Source organism: Festucalex cinctus, chromosome 20 (assembly GCF_051991245.1).
Source record: "Festucalex cinctus isolate MCC-2025b chromosome 20, RoL_Fcin_1.0, whole genome shotgun sequence".
Classification (NCBI taxonomy): Eukaryota; Metazoa; Chordata; class Actinopteri; order Syngnathiformes; family Syngnathidae; genus Festucalex; species Festucalex cinctus.
Window position 1 is genome coordinate 10,824,018 of NC_135430.1, and position 22,551 is coordinate 10,846,568.

General features: G+C 39.3%; 1 protein-coding gene across 2 annotated transcripts in view; it reads right to left on the reverse strand.

Moving 5' to 3' along the window:
* c20h8orf34 (chromosome 20 C8orf34 homolog) overlaps nt 1-22,551 on the reverse strand; it is a 33,417-nt gene that overhangs the window by 6,091 nt on the left and 4,775 nt on the right. The window contains exons 2-11 of one of the 2 annotated variants that reach the window (XM_077509550.1): nt 19,340-19,484; nt 19,105-19,236; nt 16,744-16,854; nt 16,518-16,546; nt 15,506-15,669; nt 12,644-12,822; nt 9,252-9,387; nt 8,228-8,313; nt 8,068-8,162; nt 2,204-2,312 (exon numbers count right to left, since the gene is read on the reverse strand). In XM_077509550.1, coding sequence (XP_077365676.1) covers nt 2,204-2,312; nt 8,068-8,162; nt 8,228-8,313; nt 9,252-9,387; nt 12,644-12,822; nt 15,506-15,669; nt 16,518-16,546; nt 16,744-16,854; nt 19,105-19,236; nt 19,340-19,484 — 1,186 coding nt within the window. Of the gene's footprint in view, nt 1-2,203; nt 2,313-8,067; nt 8,163-8,227; nt 8,314-9,251; nt 9,388-12,643; nt 12,823-15,505; nt 15,670-16,517; nt 16,547-16,743; nt 16,855-19,104; nt 19,237-19,339; nt 19,485-22,551 lie in introns of those variants that run through there. The other variant, XM_077509551.1, reaches the window with a different exon arrangement.

Here is a 22,551-nt window from a genome sequence, read left to right on the forward strand (position 1 = left end):
AGGTGCCAGATTGTTATACTCGGTCACCTCACATGCCTTATTGTTCAAATTGAATAGTTAGACCTCCGTCACATCAAGTACCATGACAGTAAAAAATACATAGGGGGTAACACTTTATAATAACTACCCGTTATAACTAGTTAATAGATCATTAGTAAACTGTTAATTAATGAGTTGTTAATGATTTATTAAATGTTTGTTAACTGTTTGTTAAGGCTTTAAAATGATGTCTATAAATAGTAAAAATGTTATTATTAAACTGTTAGTTATTGAGCTCTAAATGACTTGTTAACTGTATATTAATTATTCTTAACTATTTTATAAATTAGTAATACATCGTTAACAAGCTATTAGCAAATTACTTACTAATGACTTGTTAAGTATTACTTCATAGTTTGTATAGGTTATTGGGACTTTATTATAAAGTTGCCACTATTCCTCATTTATTACGTGTTAGTAAATGTGGAGTAGTTGCAACTTTAGAATAACTTCCCAATAACATAAATAGAGTAATAACTAATATTTAAGTAGTAGATTAACTCACTTCTTTACAACAGTTGTTAATAGTTTGTTAACCATCTACTAATACTATACCAGCGAAACTTTGTAGAAGAGCACACGAGTGGAAAAAGTTCAATGGTACGGAAAATTGATATTTAGGCATAGTAAGGCATAGTAATTTTATATTTTAAATTTCACCTTCAAATTCTGTAATTTCAACTTGTTCCACCCGTTTGTTTTTTGACAAAGTTTCATAGGTCTTAGTAGATGGTTAACATCTACTATGTAAAGAATTAGCTAATATATGTTAAGTATTAGTAAGTAGCTAATTTATACTATTGGGATGTTATCGTAAAGTTGCAACTGTTCCTCATCTACTAACAGTTAATAAATGAGGAATAGCTACCACTTTAGAATAACGTCCTAATAACAGATATAAACTATTAACTGATACTTAACAAGTCATTAGTAAGTAATTTACTAATAGTTTGTTAACTTAGTCTTACTAATTTATAATATATAGTTACAAATGATTAATATACAGTTAACAAGTCATTTATAACTCAATAACTAACAGTTTAATAATGACATTAACTGTTTATAGTCATAAGTATAAATCCTTAACAAACAGTTAACAAACATTTAATAAGTCATTAACAACTCATTAATTAACAATCAACTAATGATCTATGAACTACTTATAACGGATAGTGTTACCAAATAGGGATATGCCTCGGGTGCCATATTGTTATGCACAGTCACCTCACATTATTGTTAAAAATGAATAGCGAAAGATCGATGTAACTTGGTCACCGATGGTGTCATATTATTAAAAACAAGAGATCTATAGCCTACTTTCTCACCTCGGGTACCATATTGTTATGAGGAAAACTGATATACCTCAGTTACCTTGGGTGCAATGTTAGTCAAAATCAAGGTCACCTTGGATGCTATATCATTCAAAATCAGTAGACATATGTCAGACATCTCAGGTGTCAGATTGTTATACCCGGTCACCTCGCATGCCTTATTGTTCAAATTGAATAGTTAGACCTCCGTCACATCAAGTACCATGACAGTAAAAGTTAAATAGTGATATGCCTCGGGTGCCATATTGTTATGCACAGTCCCCTCACGTTATTGTCTAGTCCCCTCATCTCACATGTCATATTATAAAAATAAATAATTAGGCCTCCATCATCTCAGGTGCCAGATTGTTAAAAATCAAACAATATATACTTCGGTCACCTCGGGTGCGAGATTGTTATATCGAGTCAACTCACCTCGTGCCATCTTAAAAAATGAATAGTTAGGCCTCCGTCACTTAAAGTATCATATTAGTCAATATCAAAAGAGATATGACTCAGCCATTTCAAGTGCCAGATTGTTATACACGAATAGACAGCTACCTGAATATGGAGTCACTTCAGGTGCTATTTCGTTTAAAGTAACTAGAAATACACCTTGGTCACTTCGGGGGCCATATTGTTAAAGCCAGTAGATCTATACTTGATCCCCCTCGAGTGCCAGATTGTTATGAATGAATATAGATCTACTTTAGCCATTTTGGGTGCGGTATAATTCACAATCAATAGCGAGTGTCCAAAAAGTGTTGTTTTTTTTGGATTGAACTCACACATGGATGACTAACACAAAGGCTAATGCTAAATGCTAACAAACCCACACACACACACACACGTACCAGCGAGCTGCTTGCCCATGCTCTCCAGCTCCTTGGAGAAGAGGGGGTCCCCCAGCACCAGACCACCGGTCCTCCCAGCTTTGAGATCAGCGCTCCAGACAGGCTGACGCTGTAGTGAGTGCGGGAGGGGGGCAAGGGGGAACCAGAAAAGAGAGAAATTGACATTTTTTTTCAAAATAGTCAGCAAGCCTTCAATTAAGCTCCTTTCATATCATGTTCAGTCATTACTGGAAATATCGGAGCCATATCTGCTGAGGGTGAGAAAAAAAGGGAGGCTGGTGTTATTTTACGGGCTATATAAAAACCACAGGAGATGAAAGTGTGCAGTGCGTATGGAAGATTGCAGGGAAGCACTACAATTCTCTTTGGCTTCCAATAGACAGTATACAATCAACAGTAATCACACACTAAAGCGGGAATCATATGAAACACAGGCAGACTGGAAATTCCTTGGTGGCGCACAACGCTCTTGTGAACCACTACGCTGTCAATGACAAATGTAGTTTGTACTCACCCCTAGGATGAGTGGACTAGGAATCGGGTGCTGAGTGGGCATTAATCCTGTGCAAGCTACACAAACGTCAGCTATGTGAATAACTACGCTACCACTGCAACAAGTGGTCTAGTCTGTTTGTCAGTCATTCCCATGGTACTGATCCCACACTAGCTTCACGAAAGTCAGCTGTGTGAACAACTACACCGCCACTGGAAAAGGTAGACTACACCCTGGACTGCTTGCCAGTTAACCTCAGGATGATGAATGATGAGCTGAGTTGAACTAATCCCACACTAGCTACACATAAAACAGCTATGTGAAGCCCTATGCTATGATTAGCAAATGTGGTGTTTGTGAATAGAATGTTGTGTTGGAAATGATCCCAAACAAGATAAACAAAAGACAGCAATGTGAACCACTACACTATCACTGGCAAAGTGAGTGTACAACCTAGACTGGTTGCCAGTCAATCCCACGGTGATTGTAAATGAAGTTTTGAATGGAAACTAATCCCGTGCCATTTACACAAAACACAGCTCCCGTATGTGAACCACTACGCTATCACTGGAACAGGTAGTCGAGTCTACAGTAATTGCAAGTCAATCCTAGGGTGATTGGGAATAGAGTGTCAAATTGGAAATAATCCCACACAAGCTATACTGTACAAATCCCAGCTATGTGAACCATTACATAACTACTAGCAATGGTATCCTACAACCTAGACCTGTTGCTAGTTATTCTCATAGTGATGAGGAATGGGGTTTTTGAATGTGAACCAATCCCGTGCCAGCTACAAAAAACACAGCTCCCGTATGTGAACCACTAAGCTATCACGGGAACAGGTAGTCTAGTCTACCGTAATTGCAAATCAACCTAGCGTAATTGTGAATAGGGTGTCGAATTGAAAATGATCCCACACCAGCTATACTGTACAAATGTCAGCTATGTCAACCATTACACAACTACTAGCAACGATATCTTACAACCTCGACCAGTTGCTTGTTAATCTCAGGGTGATGAGGAATGGGGTTTTGAATGGGAACTAATCCCATGCCAGCTACACAAAACACAACTATGTGAAACACTATGCTACCACTGGCACACGTAGTCTTAGTCTAATTGCAAGTCAATCTCTGGGTGATTGTGAATAGTGTCGAATTGGAACTGATCCCACACCCGCTATACCAAAGACAGCTATGTGAACCATTACACAACCTCTGGCAATGTTACTATACAGCTTAGACTGGTTGCCAGTCGGGTGTTGAATTAGAACTAATCCCATGACAGTGGCACACAAGTCTGCTATGTGAACCACTATATGACTAAATGACAAATACTACTTCTATTTCCGTGTCAGCGCGCTACCGCCTCCGTGTGTGGTGTTTTGCGGTCGGATCGCACGCTAAAGGAGTGACGAGGGGATCCCCCACCACGTAGCGACACTGGACCCCGCCGCACTCGTGCTGCTGTCATCTGATGCGAGCCAACAGCAGCGGCGCTTTCAATCCCAGCCAAGGCGTCCATCAGTTTACACGCAAGTAATGCGTCGACTTGCATGTTTTCAACGGATGACGTCGTCTTTAGTTTAGCTGCGGCTTTGCGGGCTTCGACGCCAAACTTTAAAATGAAATAACATTAAAAAAAATAATAATAGTAACAAGGGGGGCCAGGCGGTGTATCGCCAGATCGCCGTGGAAACGGAACCTAAAAGCGTCACAACAGCGTCTGCCTTCTATCACCCGCAAGGCCTCGCTCGCATCACGCTCATTTTCCTGCCAGCGCCCAACAAATGAGCAGTTTCCCCCTGGCAAGCTTCGTTGGTTGACGCGCCGTCACTCAGGCAACGAGTTTGATCCCAGCCGACAAACTGGAGGCGACTGGATCTTTTCTTGGATTTGCGCGGCATTTATCACCTTGAAGGAAACGGCGGGAGCGGGCCAGACTAATTGTAACGACCATTAACAGGTTTTACAAGCTCAATTGAAGACATGTGCAACAGAACATGTCATCATTTCAAAGAAATGACGAAAAGTAATATGGAACAAATTGCATAAAATCACTTTTTTTAATGCCACTTTTTGAAATGATGGCGTCGGGTGCATAAAAGAACTAGTAAAAAAAATAATCACAACTTAGAATCCAATCATAATCCATGAAAAAGTACACTACAGTATTTTATATGGCGATTTAAGAATAGTTTGAAATTAATGATATATGCGATAATTAGGGATGGACAAGTATCAAAACCGGACTTATTAAGATACATGAATTAAGACATTAAGCAAGTCCTCCTCAGCACTAGTTGGCGCTAAAATGCAGCAGTTTGACACATTTGCAAATCATTATCTGCATCTGCATCGTGTAAAATTAAATTTTATGCATAGAAAGTACTAGATGTATCAGTACTCGGCATCGGTGAGAAAAAACAAACAAACCTGGTATCGAACATAAATACAAATGAATAGAAATGCACGTCAACATATTCAAGATAATAAAAGTTTAAATGTATTTATTTCTGTATTTTCTTCTTTTTGACATTATTATCACTATGCTTGCAAAGTAGCAGCAAAAATCAACAAACTAAATAATAATAATTATTATTATTATCATTATTATTATTATTATTATTATTATTATTATTATTATTATTATTAGCATTATTATTAGCATTATTATTACAATGTTATTAATAATAATAATAATAATAATAATAATAATAATAATACATTGAAAAGAGTACACTACACATAAAAAAACATTATTTCATAAATTAATAATAATAAAGTAAATCCACTTTTATTTTAAAATTACTATTTTAAAAACTATTTTATGGACCACCTATGCCTCCAAATAGTTATACTTAACAAAATAATGATAATAATAATAATAATAATAATAATAATAATAATAATAATAATAAATACATTGAAAGGAGTATACTACACGTTTAAAAAACATTCCATGAATGAATAATAAAAAAAAGCAAATCCAATTTTATTTTAAAATTATTTTAAAGACTATTTTATGGCCCATCTATGCCTCCTAATAGTTAAACAAAGTAATAATAACAATAATAATAATAATAATAATAATAATAATAATAATAATAATATCAACAACAACAAATAAATCAAGTAAACACACATTATTTCAAGGCTCATAATAAATAATGTAACAATAATTCAAAGTAAATGCAATTTTATAAATATATATTTAATACTGATTTACTAAATAAAAATTACTAATAATTTTCACTATTCCCCCCCCATCCACTCTGGCATTGGAAGTGTAGTAGTTCACATAGCTGACTTCTGTGTTTTCCCCAGCACATGCCGTCAAGAAGGTCCCCGCCGCCAAGACGGCGTCCCTCTCTTGCATCATTAACCGCCTCCAAAAGCATTCCTCTCACTCTCGCGCTTTTGTTTTCATAATTGCCCCATCCAAGTGTTAGACAAGACTTTTTCTTTTCTTTTTTTTTTTTTATACGGCGTTTTGAACTCGAAAAAAAAAAAAAAAGAGAAAGTCTCCGTAGCCAGCCGAGACGTGACCGCGTGTGCGCGGCAGATGCAGAGCGGCTCCACGCTAACTGGGAGCAGACCCAATCAAAGCGGCGACCAGTCGGCCAACAACACCAGGCGTCGTCGTGCGCAAATAAAATAAAAGAAAAACTTTTGATAGTATGTCACACGTACGTGTCGACCTGTAGCGTTGCGCCACTGCACTCTCTGGCACCTTATTTAGTGCGCGAGCCGCTAATGTGTAGCATGTGCGAAACGCAAGGTTTACTCTCGCCTACTTAATTGCTTGGTGCAGCTATGTCAGCTACGGGAACCACTACACTACGAATGGCATTGGATTGACTGCAAACCACAAATTGAGTGATTGTCAATAGGATGCTGAGTGGAAACTATTCCGCAACAACTAGGCAAAAATCCTCTGTGTGAACCACTACACCTCTAGTGGCAAATGTACTATTCGCTGATAACCAAACACATAATGATTATGAAATGATTGAGAGGGAACTAATCCCAAGCCAGATATAGAAACATCAGCTCTGTGAACCACTACACTTCCAATGATAGACGACTGCCCACCATGGATTGAATGGGTTGTGAGTGTGAATTCATCCCATACATGCTACACAAAAGTCAGCTATGTGAACCACTACACTTCCAATGGTAGACTACTGCACACCATGGATTTAATATAGTGTTCAGTGCTACACAAAATGTTGGCTATGTGAACCACTAATACACGATCAATAGTACACTACTGCACACCATGCTGGCTACACAAAGGTTAACTAGGTGAACTAATACACTACCAATAAAAAAAAGGTAGACTATGTCATGGATTGAACGGGATGTTGAGAAGTAGTTCATCCCATACCAGCTACACAAAAGTCAGCTATGTGAACCACTCCACTTCCAATGGTAGACTACTGCTTACCATGGATTGAATATAGTGGTCAGTGTGATTGCATCTACGCCTGCGATACAAAATGCTGGCTATGTGAACCACTACAGCACTATCAATAGTAGACTACTGCACACCATGCTGGCTACACAGGCTAGGTGGTTAGCTAGGTGAACCAGTACACTAACAATGAAATAAAGATCGACTATGTCATGGATTGAACGGGATGTTGAAAAGTAGTTCATCCCATACCAGCTACACAAAAGTCAGCTATGTGAAGCACTACACTACCACTGAAGAAAGGTAGACTACACCATTGCTTGAATAGGATCGATTGGTTGATTGTGAATTCCTCCCACAACCTTGCCTACTACACAAAAAACAACTATGTGAACCACTAGACTACCAATAGAAAAAGTCATCTCCATCTTGGACTAATGACCAATGAAATCTTGAGTGAATCTAGTGATGAGTGGATGAATTTAATCATCGCCAGATTCAAAAACGTCACATACAGTATGTGAATGACTGCACTATCAATGGCAAATGATGAAGGCTGTTGTAATACTATGTCCGAAAGGAAGGAGGGGAAAAAAAAGTACACTTCACTCGGAGTAGATTATCAATCTATCGCAGAATGATTTTGAATCTGGTGTTAAGTGTGAATTTGATCACAGGCCAACTATGTGAACCACTACACTACCCACAGCTAAGGCAATGCTTGAATTGGCTGCCAGTCAATCTCAAAGTGATGGAGAAACGAGTGATGAGTGCAAACTGATCCCACATTAGCGACACAAAAAGTCAGCTATGTGAACAACTACTACGCTAACACAAATCTTTATATTCCCGTGATTTTCTTAGGGATACATTTGCAACCAGCATTTGTGGAACAGATTGTGTTTTCAACATGGCCGCCCTCCAATTAGCTCAGGGCGCTCACGTGACTTACAGAGCTCGACACTTGAGCCGGCGCCTCGCATTCCTGCAAGCGTCCCGCCACCACCGCCGCCGCCGCCGCCAAAGCGTCCACCCCGGGCAACGCGGCTGCGAGAAAGACGAGACGGCGTGAAGCAGACGTGCAGACAGACGCGAGATTTTTTGGCACTCACATGAGACGTCAGGCACAGCTTGCTCGGACGCGTGCGGACGCAGAGCTTCGCGGGACCAGCTGGGGGCCAGACTGTCGCCCTGCAACCTGGACAACGACACACGCACGCAATACGTCACATATAGTACACATAGCAACATGAACGACAAACATGATAGTTTTGATGCTCATCGTCGACTACATTTTGGGGAGACGGAATGTCCGATAAAATGAGTACACAGCCAAGGAGGGAACCATGATGAGGGTCAACAGCAATTTAAAAAAACAACAACAAACAACATCAGACTAAGATGGAATCTGTCTGTTTACATAACGGCTTCCTTTTTTGATTTTCGTTTTGATAATGGTTAAAGTTATGGCTAGCTTACAATTGTCCTGAGTCATCTTTGAGTTATGTTAACATAATGTTAGCGCATGTAGGGATTGTTATTAGGAGTAAATATTATCTGTATGTTTATTTTTTTTAGTGTTTATACAGTATATTTACTAAACACAAAAACAAATACGCAGATGCGAAACCAAACATACAGTCTGTATAAACTACGCACGTAAAACCATCCCGTTACATAAACCGCTAAGCTCGTGATCGTGCGATAACATTCATCCTGGTGCGGGACTTGTGAAAACACCCCCAAACTGATAAGAACGGCGAGAAGACACAAGCGCACGCCGCACAGCCCAAACAATGTAACGCCGTGCGGGCGTATGACGACACGGCGTCGTCGTGACGACAGATACCGCTTATCGCGGGCTGGCATCGAGGCGTCAAGACGGCGTGCACGCAGACGTACTGTATATGATGTCGTTGATTCAACTTAAAGGGATTAGTGGCTATGTGAACCACTACACTACTAATGACAAATGACTGTCAATCAATCCTGGTGTGATTGTGAAAGTGGTTTTAAAAGTGGAACTATCTTTTTTTTTTCTTTTTTGTGAATTGATGTCACACTAACTAAACAAAAGTCAGCTACTATATGTGAACCACTACGCTACTGGCTCCAGGACCGCGAACGAAGGCCTACCTGGCACACCGAGAGCAGATGTTGAGCGTAACTTTGGCCTGAGGTTCCGGCTGGTAGGAGCTGCGTCCCTGACTGAACTTACAGCCGGACGGAGCCAATCCGCTCACGCCTTCCATCCGCAGATCGTCCAGGTCCTCTGCAAAAGAAACAAAATACATGTGAACCACTAAACTAACAGTGGCAAATGTTGATTTCACCCTGGACTGACAACTAGTCACTTTCAGGGTGATTATAAATGAGGTAATGAGTGGGAATTCATTCCACAACAGCTACACAAACATCCACTATCTGAACTACTACACAATGTGAACCACGAGACTAACAGTAGCAAAGGTAGGTGATACCCTGGAGTGATAACCAAAATAAATGCCTGGTAAATATGAATGGGGTATTGAGTGGGAAGTGCTTCTACAATAGCTACACAAATGTGTACTATATGAACTACTATATTGTGCATGGAAATGTGAACCACTACAATAACAAATGCCAAGTTAGTGTAGACTTGCAATCTCGGGGTAAGTATGAACGGGGAATTACTGTATTATGTGTCAACAGCTACGCAATTATCCACTATGTAAACTACTACATGATAACAATGTGACCCAATACATTGCTAAAGACTAAGATAGTGTAGTGTAGACAGATACTCAGTCAAGGGTAAGTATGGATGGAGTATTATGTGGAGACTAATACAGTACCTAAACCGCTATGCAATTTCCTGCTATGTGAACTGCTATATTATGCATGGAAATGTGAACCAAGTGTAGTCTTGCAATCTCAGGGTAAGTATGAACGGGGAATTACTGTATTATGTGTCAACAGCTCCGCAATTATCCACTATGTAAACTACTACATGATGACAATGTGAACCACTACATTGCTAAAGACTAAGATAGTGTAGTGTCGACAGATACCCAGTCAATCTCAGGGTAAGTATGGATCGAGTATTATGTGGAGATTAATACAGTACCTAAACCGCTATGCAATTTCCTGCTATGTGAACTGCTATATGATGCATGGAAATGTGAACCAAGTTAGTGTAGACTTACAATCTCAGGGTAAGTATGAACGGGAAATTACCATAATATGTGTCAACTGATACTTCAACAGCTACACAAATATCCACTATGTATACATGATGGCAATGTGAACCACTACGTCACTAAAGACTACGGCAGTGTAGTGTAGATTGATACCCAGTCAATTTCAGGGCAAGTATGAATGGGGTATTATGTGGAAACTGATCCAGTACCTAAACCGCTATGCTATTTCCTCCTATGTGAACTGCTATATTATGCATGGAAATGTGAACCACTACAATACCAAATGCTAAGTTAGTGTATACTTGCAATCTCAGGGTAAGTATGAACAGGGGAATTACTATAATGTGTCAACTGATACTTCAACAGCTACACAATTATCCACTATGTGAACATGATGGCAATGTGAACCACTACATCACTAAAGACTAAGATAGTGTAGTGTAGATTGATACCCAGTCAATGTCAGGCTAAGTATGAATGGGGTATTATGTGGAGACTGATACAGTACCTAAACCACTATGCGATTTACTGCTATGTGAACTCCTACAAAATGGCAAAGTGAACCACTAGACTGCCAGTGGCTTAGGTTTGATTGCTAAATTAAGGTAAACATTAGTCTGGACCGACTGTCAGTCCATCCCAGGATGATTGTGAAACAGGGTGTGGATTGGGAACTGATCCCACACCAGCTACACAAACACACAGCCTCACCCACTACACACATTTACAGGGACGCACACACACTTTGATGTGAGCGGTGGCGGAGACACATTTGTTTGGCTTTGTAATAAAAAGCAGTATTCCAGAATTACGTTTCTTAATGATGTCTTTCCAACGGTGGACCCCCACCACACACACACACACGCACACGCACCGCACACGCAATGTGTGATGGGAATCAGATGTTGCTGCGCACACATCACAGATCTGTGGATGATGGAAAGTTTTATAGAAGTTGGTGTAAACCTTTTAACTGCCTCTAACCACACTTTTTGATTATTGATTTTTTTTTTTTTTTTTTTAAGAAGTCCAGATTAGGGCGCCGCATCAGTTTGACGTCACAACCTATTAGTCATCACGCCCGGGTCAAGTGACAGCAGCCATTGAACTTTCGACAGAAGCGCTAACCACAGTCAGAGGCAGGTGCCAGTGAACAAGGGCGCCCTCTAGTGGAACAAAACACAAGTGCACTTTTTGGGAAATATGGACCTCAAAGAACCATCGATTGATTTTAAAATACTCTGGGAAAATACTCTGAATGTGGCCAAAAATTTTTTATAATAATAATTAAAAGAAACTGGTAAAGTTTCAAATTCACATCTGATTTAGCAATTGATTTGTTAAAAAAAAAATGCATGAAAATTACACAAATGGACTACATTAGACCAATAAAGAAAAATACAAAGCTATTAGACAAAAAAATACAAAATGCTAAATTAAAACAATGCATATCAATATAGAAAACAATATATACAAAAATATTATTTTAAAAATAATAATTTAGCTGTGAACTGTCTACTTTCTAAATGAATGTTTGAATAAAAAAAAAAAAAAAAAACAGTTAGATGGTAGAAACTGGTGATTTTGTTTTCCATTTTAATATAAAAAAAAAAAAAAAGCCAAAGGACAAGACATGAATATTAGACCAAGTTATTTGAAACTATTCAAAACTAAAAGAGAAAAATATTACAAGAAAGAGACTAACTTAAAAAAAAATGCCAAAAAATATATACAAAGTAATTAAAATAAAATTAGTAATCAAAAATAATGGATAACTATAAGATGAAACATACAATAGATTAGATGAAAAAAAAAAATATTAGATAGAATTTTTTTAAATGAATAAAAATGTAAAACACATACAATGAAAATATTTTTAAATAGTTTTATTGGAATTTAACTGTGCCTCATAACTTTCCCCAAGTAATAGCGATGACATGCATGCACCACTAGAGGGCACACTACTGCTTCTAAATCCATTTCTTCCCACGCCTCCTGTACATCGCCCAGGCACAATCTGCACTTAAAAAAAGAAAAGACAATCCACAAATACAAGCAAGAGAGAGAGCGTGAGAGTGAGCAGGCAGTAGTCCGCAGCCCAGGAGAGCCGATCAATCAGCCCTTCGGGGATCAATAAGAACGAGCCCGCCGGTCCGGGAGCCATCAGTCATCTGTGGCACACATTCTGTCTTCCTAAATGAGCGCCACAAAATCCTCCAGTGGCCTTCCACTGTCACTCGCTCTGCGCTCCGTAAAAGTGACATCCAAAATCAACCACACGCCTTCTCTCGGTCCCGGCTGCTCAGTCCAATATGGCGTAAAGTCGATATGTGAAGTAAACAAACTTACCCAAAAGCTCCATGGCGTCGTCATATTCGTCGTCGTCGTCCATCTCGTCCTCGCCGACGGACGGCGCCGGGCTGCAGAGCGGGTCCAAGGACTCGTGCGACAACATGGCCGCCAGCAACTTCCTGTGACGCTGCTGCTGCTCCTTCAGCCCTTTGCTGCCTTTGGCCTCCATCTTGAGACTGGAACGAAACGCATCATTTGTGAGGGCAAGTAACGTGTATTCTTCCATTCGTAAACGATACCGATACTGGTAAAACAGTGGTATCGGTATCGGTGATTACTCTTGGATGCAGCATCTTGTGTCTTGCTCGTGCACGACATTCACTGATATGTGACATGTTCACTGCATGCCGATCTAAGATATCCTATTGGCCCTTGAATGCTCCGAACCAATGGCAGGACAGCTTTTTCATGTTGAGGAAAATAAACTTTAGGTATCGGTATCGGCCGATACTGCAAAGCTGGGTATCGTATCGGGAGCCAAAAAAACGGTATCGGAACAACACTATTTTTTATGCAAATTATTTAAATGTAAATATTAGGGATGTAACTATAACGGCAATATCGGGATTTGTGATATTAAAACTGCCACAATATTGTCGGCGTCATGTTCATGATATTTAAAAGCAACACATCTGTTAAAAAAAACAACTCCATTTGTGCATTTCTAGCACCCCCTGGTGGCTATTTTTTTTTTTTTTTTTTTTTTTTTTTTTAGTGCAATTTAATTTTCATTAGGGATGTTTTGACCCGTTATGTTATCTCATTCACTCCCAACCATTTTCACTGAAGTGTTTTCCTGGATTTTGATTAATTTTACAAGGCCCGCGAAATATTATGTTCTATGGCTCTAAAAATATGAAACCTACCAAAAGAGAGATTAGAGTCTCTTCTTTTATCAGGAAAAAAAGTATATTCCTATCTGTTTCCGCTGTGCAGCAATTAGCAATAGAACATAGCTAAGTTTCATCATTATTCACAATTCTGCTGAGAACTGTGGGGAAATCGGCTCGTTTTAACATGGCCTGGTTGATCTCTTCTACTCTGCTGCCACTCAACCATTTTCTGCAGTAGATAGACTGCGTCAAAGCCTTCTCTATGCTCTGGCATAAATAAATAAAAAACACAACAACAAAAAACGTATAAATACGTCTTTGGGACAGACACTTAAAACATTTAAAATATGACGTATTTATACGTTTTTGGGAGCTAATGAGTTAATGTGATTTTTATTCTCCACACTTTTTTGCCGCATAACAACTCCCCCATAATACTTCCAATTTACACTGTTCAAATTTCAACTAGCTTCAAAAATTCACGCCTCCCGGGGTATATATTGTCTGGTTTCACATTACTTACAGTATTTGCACAATTTAACATTTAATATCAACTGTTTCCCATTCATTTTCAATGGGACAGACATTGAACTTTTTCTAAGTATCACTTTCCACGCCCACTTCCATACATATAACTTATCATCATTACCAGGTGTCTGATACTGCTCGTTGGCATAGTTGCTAAAGTGCATTGTCCAGTAACCAGGAGGTCATAATTTCATAATTTATCTCTCAATTTACTTCATAAGCATTCCACACGTATTCAAATCTTAGCATTCAGCTGTCAGCATTCCCACGCAATTTCTCCAGAAATTGCACTTAGTCTCGTGCTAACTAAGTGATTTATCTCTCAGCACACAGCAACCTAATGATATTAGCGGTGTGTGCGCCACGCATGATTTATGGTTTCATAGCCTCATCCCTCCTCTAATTAGTCACGTCGCAGTACAAGTGATATCGCGCACGCACACTAATGTAGCTAAAGATGTAGCGCGTTTAAAAGAGCGACGGCCTTGAGAGAGGTCGAGGAATGACGCGGTTGAAATGTTTCGATAACGAGCTCCGCGTGTGTACGATGGCCGGGGGGCAACACACGTTTTCGTTTTCATTCGGAATGAGTTTGGCAACCGGATAGCCTTTGAAACGGGATTATCACAGCGGTTCAGATGGAGGAGGGGACGAGGGAGGGGACGGATCCTCAGGCAGCGCTCGTCTCGCTTAAAAAAAGTCCGCTTGAAAGACTTCAGTGTTAGTTTTTAGGAATTTTTGGTGACGGCGGTTTTCATTCAAGGCACTCAAAGGCAAAGAGTGACGCCAAAATAGAGAATAATTAGTATTTGTGTGGAAAATAGGAGGGGAGACATTTTGTGACAACACCTTTCGATTATGAGGAAAAAAAAAATGTTTTTGCCGGGCTCTAGTTTTGAGAAAAAAAGAAAAAAATGTAATACGATTTTTGGATATAAAGGAATTTTCAGGGAGAATTTTGAAGTTATTTTGACAAAATAAATCATCTTAGTAATTTTTAGTGCGTCATTTTGAGAACAGCAAGATAATTTAGTCAAAACTATTTTAAGAAAATATCAAAGATTTTTCTGGAGCTATTTTTTAGGAAACCTCAAAGAGATTTTTGAAGGCGCAATTTTAAGAAAAACATCCAAGACTGTTCGGCAAAGACATTTTTAAGAAAATAACATTCCAGAGATTTTTTTTGGAAGCCATTTTGAGAAAATAATAAATTTTTGACGGAGCAGTTTTCATCAAAAACACGTTTAGTTTGACAAAAGAATCAAAGACATTTTTTAAGAGTAATTTTGAGAAGAGAAAAAAATTAGAACCAGTTTGCTAAATTTTTACAGTCATTTGAGAAAAAGAAGCAAAAAATAGCATGAATAAAAACAATAAATAATTTGTTTATGGAGCCATTTTGATGGGTGAAAAAAATATAAATACCGGTATTATGATAAAATCCAAAGTTTTGCTGCCGCATCTTTTCTGATGTTGTATGTGGACGCCGAAGACCAACCTGGCAAGGGGAAGTCCGTCCCCGCTCCAGCAGACGTCGTTTTTGACACGCGGGACGGGAGGCCGCAGCATCTCGGCGGCCAGCGGGTCAGCGTCCTCCTCGGACCGACCCGTCCACTCGCCCACCACGCGGGGCCGCAGCACTGAGTTGAAGCCTCCCAAGTTCTATGCGAAAATAACAGAATGGAATTTAAAAATAAAAATATTCAAAGGTTGTGTATCGTCATTTTATTTTTCCTTGTGCTGCTTTCTGGTGTGCACGTCTTGCCTACCAGGGGGCAGTATAACACAGACATACAGTAATACATGAGAAGAAGACCAAGTGACTCAATGAGCTGCAGTAATATATATATATATATATATATATATATATATATGTATATATTATCATATTAGTTTGGTTAGCCCAGCTATGATGTTTTGCATTGTGTAATTTATTTAAAAAAATAATATTGGAATTATTGTTTTCATTTGTACTATTTATAATTAATGTAACTACCTATTTAATCAAATGAATTTAAACATTACGGAAGCATATTGCATTCACTTGAAAAATGTTTTTTTTTTTTTTTTAGTTTATTTATTTTTGGTCTTTGTTTTTTAATGTTTGTTTTTTATTTCTTTATATTATTAAGTTTTTGTTTTTCAGATTTTATCTGTTTTTTTTTAATTGTTTTTCTATTTTGCAAAAAAAAAAAAAGTTTTTCAGAATTTACTTTCAAATGAATGCAATGAAGATTGGTTAATATTTTTATTTTGTAATTTACAATGAACCAATGGCAACAAATTGAAACAGAAAATACATAAAAATGAATTAATAAAGTTTTACTTGAACAATTTTTAGAAGATAAATACTGCAAGATTCATTTTAATTAGCTTAATGCTAACAAACAATGCAAAAGGCCATTGACATGTAGACAGATAATACAACAAAAGCATGTAAGGTACACACCAGAAAAAGCATGACAATAATCTACAAACTGAATGTCGTCTTGAGTCAGCGTTACCGTTACCTGATCGATGTCATCAGAGGTGCCGATGCCTGCGAAAACAAAAGAAAACCTTAAAGGGAAGAAAGTCATCAAGAGTCCACGTGGTCTCGTCAGACCGCCCGCTTGATCCTGGATGGGATTTCCCACCAGGGGTCTCGCGGTGACACTTGACGGCAAAGGAAGGTCGTCTGCCGCTTTTTACGACTTGTACGTGTCAAGATGAATGAGAAAGGGTGAGTGGGCTCACTGCGAGAAAGACTCTCCAGGGCCCGGCCCAGCTTCTTGCTCTCCAGCAGGATGTGGTTCAGCTCGTCCAAGTCGCGGCTGTCCCGCCAGTCCCACGATGGACACTGAGGCACTGACGAAATTAAAAAAGAATAAATAAACGGCCAGTTACATATAGTCAATTTTGTCTCACACACACACAAATCAGTCGGAAGGCTCAAGTTTCTCGGTGCTATTTACACGGAACCAGCTAGCTACAAGTAGCAGTGAGCTTCGGCTGGCTAACGCTATAGCTAAACACACTGCCGAGTCGCTCCTAAGTCAAATCCTCACCAACGTGGCAACAAATAAGCTACACTTCTGTTCTGACAAGCACCGTTCTCATGAAGGGATGACGAGGAAAGGCGGAGAAGCCATGCTAATTGTTAAGCTAACATATCCTCCTGACTACCCACAATTCAAAATTTGTCCTCTGTAGTGGACTTTTTTTTAAACCTGAATATCTCCCACCCAGTGCATATGATTGAATTAACTCATTTTGTGCTCTATAGAGGACATTCAGAGCTTTCCAATGATACCAAATGTGTAGGGGTGGAGCTTTGCTACCTTTGGTTGCATCAGAAAAGAAAGCACTTTTTAGGGAAGAGGAAAAGTAAGTGTATAAGTTTTTATTGAACAGATTTAGGCTTTAAATGTTGGTAGCATGTTTTCTATAAGACTCTTGAGAACACATTAAAGTATTGTTTGAATTATTTTAACTATTTGAGCCTAGCATTTAAGTTTTAAAAAATGTCCTCTGTAGTGGACACATCATACCTTAAAAACTTTTTTTTTTTTTTTATTTCACAAAAATACTTCACAAAGATTGGGTAATATCAAAATAAACATGATTGGGCAATATTATTTTTCCTGGTAGTCAGGAGGATAAGACTGATGGCTCGTGTTTTTTTTTTAGCAGAATTAAGGCAAGGCAAGTTTATTTGTATAGCACATTTCATACACAAGGCAACTCAATGTGCTTTACAAAGACAACACATAAGCATCAAGAAACAGTAGTTAACTTTCAGAGGAAGAAAAATAAATGAAAATAGGTTACAAACTAACAATCAACAAACTTTAAAATAATAATAATAATAATAATAATAATAATAATAATAATAATAATAATAAAAAAATAAAGCTTTTTAAAAGTCCCTAATCAAAGGTATAAGAAAAAAGCAAAGTTTTTAACCTGGATTTAAAAGCATTTACACTCGGGGCTGACTTCACTTCTGTTGGTAGCCTATTCCATCTGTGTGCAGCATAATAGCTAAATGCAGCTTCACCATGTTTGCTTCGAACTCTTTAATTAAGTGATTCAGTGACTTCAGACTGGAACCACGTTAAAGAACCGGCGGAGTCTCCAATAAGGTTAAAGATTTGTTAATTAATACAGTATTTTTTTTAAAAAGTATAGTGTTAAAAAATATCAGCTAAGTTTGTTTTCCACAGTAAAGTCCTGAGTTTTGACTTTTTTAAATTTAGAAGTTGCTCCTCAAATGTAGTCTTTGATTTGCAAAGAAAAAGAAAAAACATACAAACATGCCTGTCCATTCGCCTACTATAAATGTGTTTTGCAAAAGTACAGTGGCCCTGAAGGGACAAACATCCTGAACAAAAGTCCTTGGGTCACTGCGTCCAATTCAATTCAATTCCAATTCAAAGTAAAGCGGTAACGTAACAGTGATACAGCGAGGCAAAAACGCACTCCAGAGCGGTCGTCTTCACGGCTACGCCGTTGCGTCGCATGTGTGCTAATGTCGAATCCGCCTTTTCATTTTTCATGAGCTGCGCGCACCCAAACACCTATGAAATGTATTTTTAATGCGATCCGACTCCCAAGTGGAGCCGCAACAGGCGCGCGTCACCGCCAACAAACCGTCTCTTCAAGCTTCCTGCATTTTTGAGCGTCTTTTCACTTCATAGCCTCGTTTCTTGTCTGGGTAGCGAGCCGCGGAGCTGACCGCAGCCTGAAATAGACGTGTTAAATTATTGAAAATGCTCGACATGCCTCACATTTGACCCAGCCTTGACGTCTCAAGTGTTTTGGATGCGCTGCCGCACGCTCGCAACATTACGTACGCCCGCACGCATCGGCCAATCAGATTCAACACAAAAACTACACATTTCTATCTATCTATCTAATGTTGAAGCTGCTGACAAAGAACTTCATTGTGAGAATGCGTGTGCATGCGCTGTGACCAATTTCAATTCAAGATAATCACATCAAATTAAAAAGGAGGGATTCAAATCGGTGGGGCGTGTGACGGGGAAACAAGCCATACAATTAGCACGGGCCGTGCTACATCATCAACGCGAGCGGCATCAACTGACGACTACTTACACGACTTGGATTCCGGCGAGGGAGGCGACAGGCTGGACACGGCCAGGTCACTTTTGGATTTCTTGGGTTTCCTGGGGTGCATTTGCCACGGCTTGTCATTGTGGCGCAGCTCCCGTCGAGTGTTTTTGCTTTCTTTTGAAAAAAATAAATATATAATCACACAAATACAGTGCTTGAATGTAACTAATTAATACTTTGTTGTATTAGACATTGTATTTTTGCGTCTTATACGCACCCGGGGAGCTCTGGGCCCACAACGCTGCAGATCCGGACAACGCTCGGTGCATCTTTCCCGGGCTATCCTGTTTGCTCTGGAGGTGGTCGATGAGGAACGGGATGGGCCGGTCGGGGGTCTCGCTGATTAATTTAGTCATCAACTCCTGCGCAGGCGCAGAAAAGTAAAGCGGTAACGTAAAGTAAGGAAATGCGAATAATGCTAATAGCTAGCATGCGAACAGTTCGCATTTCCATTGACAAAGAATCAGCGTTGAATGCTAAAATGCTAACAGTCGGTATGCTAACAAATATTGTAGCAATACTGTATATGCTCGCGTGTGCTAAGGTAGACCAATGGGAAGTCACACATGTAAAAGAAATGCTAACATGCTAATAAAAGTAAGCTAATATATCGTCAGGTTTACCTGTTTGACATTTATTAAACACGACACAAAAAGGAGACAAGACACTCAGTTCAAAGCTCGCGAGGAGAGAGGAGCGACTGATACAATTCACTTCTGCACTCTCTGAAAGAATCCTCCCCTCGCCCTCTCTTTTTATTTGGTTTCCACGCCCCTAGTTACATGGGTGTTCCAATCCTAAAAATGCTAATTCAAGGCAGAGTTGGAACAGTGTACTTGTTTGTCTATGTGTGTGTGCATGTGAGTGGAAGATTGCTGAGTACATGTGTGGTCAATTTTGCAATCGTTTCTTAACAGACAACTGGCGGACTTAGATCCAAACTATGGTCCGGGGGCCATTTGCGGCCCACCATCCATATTTTGGCGGTCCACGGCATATACAAAAGATAATTTTTTACATGGCAACAATGCTATTTATTTTTATTTTTTTAAAGGGTCGATTAAATTTTTGTAGCTATGCAAAGACAGACAAATTTACAGCTAAAATAGTAACTGAATTTCTGTTTGCAATTTAATTTCAGAAACGAAAATTGCTGCTTGTCAAGGCTCGATTTGTTGGGGGGGGAACAAAAACATTAATGGTGCTTTAAATGTGGCCAGTTTACTACAAATCGTTCTTGTTGTGGTTCAGAATGATGAACTTTGGATTCAGCTAGTGCTCAGTGGAGAAGTAGATGAATTATAGTGGCACACAGGGAACACCCCAAAACAAAAAAAATTAATCCTGAACTATTTGCCTCATAGGTGTAGCAGTTTTTCAAAAATAACTACATTATAGGTATAATTGATTCATTGATTTTACTGTGTTTAATAAATAAGTTAAAAAACGTACATACATATCTAAAAAGCTAGGAGTAAAGTAAGTGTTAGGTAAGTAAGAGGATTATATTCCACCAAGTAATCAGGTACTAGTTCAAATGACACTGCATGAAAATGCTATCATGCTAACAACTGGTATGCTAACATATATGGACAAAATGGAAGATTACTTCACACCAAATAGAATATGAAAATGCTAATGTCTGGTAAGATATCATTAACACATTCACTGCCAGCCCAGCAAAAATGCATTGCATCATTTGACGTCTTTTTCCGTCAAAGGCAGTAAATGAGTTAAGTGAACAGTGCTAAGGCGGACCAATATACATTTTTACACCTCACATTTTACACCAAGTGGTCAGGTAACAAAATATTAACATGCTAACATAAAGCAAGATGACGACTGTTGCTCTGAAAGGCTAACATGCTAAATGGTGCAAAGTGGCTACACAGTGGGGGAAATGAACTTTGCTTGACCAGCTAAAGCCGTTCAAGACTGCAGCGTTCCAACGTGCAAAGCCAAATCCATCAGTTGAAGGAATGTCCCTCCGACTGACTGACTTCAAAATCCGTAGGCAGCTCACGTCTGTACTGTATTTAAAAAAAAAATGGTCGTGTGCCAGCGTATATTGATTGCACGTCCCATCTGGCGTTCCGACTGAGCTAATGCAGCGACTCCTATGACATCAGAGCGGAAGACAATAAGCATGTCAGTGTGATCAATGTGAGAGAAAATGCATTTCTATACCCGAGTGGCCGTCGAGCGCCGACGAGAACGAGGCAGCTTCCGTGCGCACGTGCAGATTATAGTGCGGCGGTAATTGAATGTCTGTCCGTCGGCCAAGAGACGCACCCACGTGTCATTTGAAGCTCCCGGCGGGGGAAAAAAAAGATTCTCAACGACAGCCTTGGCCCGCTACATGGCTGACCCGTGCGGAGAATAGAAGGTCAATACATTCTACAGTAGTCTACCAAGTAGTTACCATAGCTGAATCAACACCCTTTTCATAGCACTTCGATTGACTGTCAACCAGTCCAAAGTGTTTCCATTGGTAATGTAATGGTTCACATAGGTGACTTTGGTGCAGCTGGCTTGTTTCCCGCTAACTGCCCTGTTCACAACCACCCTGAGTTTGGCTGGAGATGAGGCCAGGGTGTAGTCTACTTTTGTCATTGATAGTGTAGTGGTTCACATATCTGACTTTTCATGGGATTTAGTCACATTCAATTTTCTATTCCCAATCGCGAGATGATTAACAGGTAATCAGTCCAACATGTACTGTACGTTTTCTATGGGTAGTGTAGTGGTTCACATAGTGGGATGGAATCGATTTCCACTCAGTACCCTCTCACAATTGCCAAATGATTTAGTGGGAGCTAGTCCTGAATGTAGTACACCTTTAAAATTGGTAGTGTAGTGCTTCACATAGATAACTTTTGTGAAAATTGTGTTTAATCAATTCACATTCACAACTGCCCAATTATTGATTAGCAACCAAAACAGGGTTTAAGCACCTTTGTCTTCTGTAGTGTCGTGTTTCACGTAGCTGACTCGTAAAGCTGGCGTGGGAATAATTCCCATTCAAATTTCCATTCACCATCACCCTGGGATTGACCAGTGATAAGTTAAGCATGTAGTCTACCTTACTGTGATTGATATTGTAGTGGTTTACATAGTTGACTTTCATGAAACTGGCATGGAATCAATTTACACTCATTGCCAAATTATTTACTAGCAAACAATCTAGAATTGTCATTGATAGTGCAGTGGTTCACATAGTTGACTCTTGCATGTATTATACCTTTGCCATTGGGAATGTAGTGGTTCAAATTGATGATGAATTTTGTGCAGCTGGCTTGAGCTCAAGCCCGATCCAAATTCCACGTGCAACTTGTAATGTTCAAAAATTGATGAATCAATTTATGATTGGCCTCCATCCCTCGAGTGAGTGAAACATACAATTCATCGCCACGCTCGTCACGACCGCAC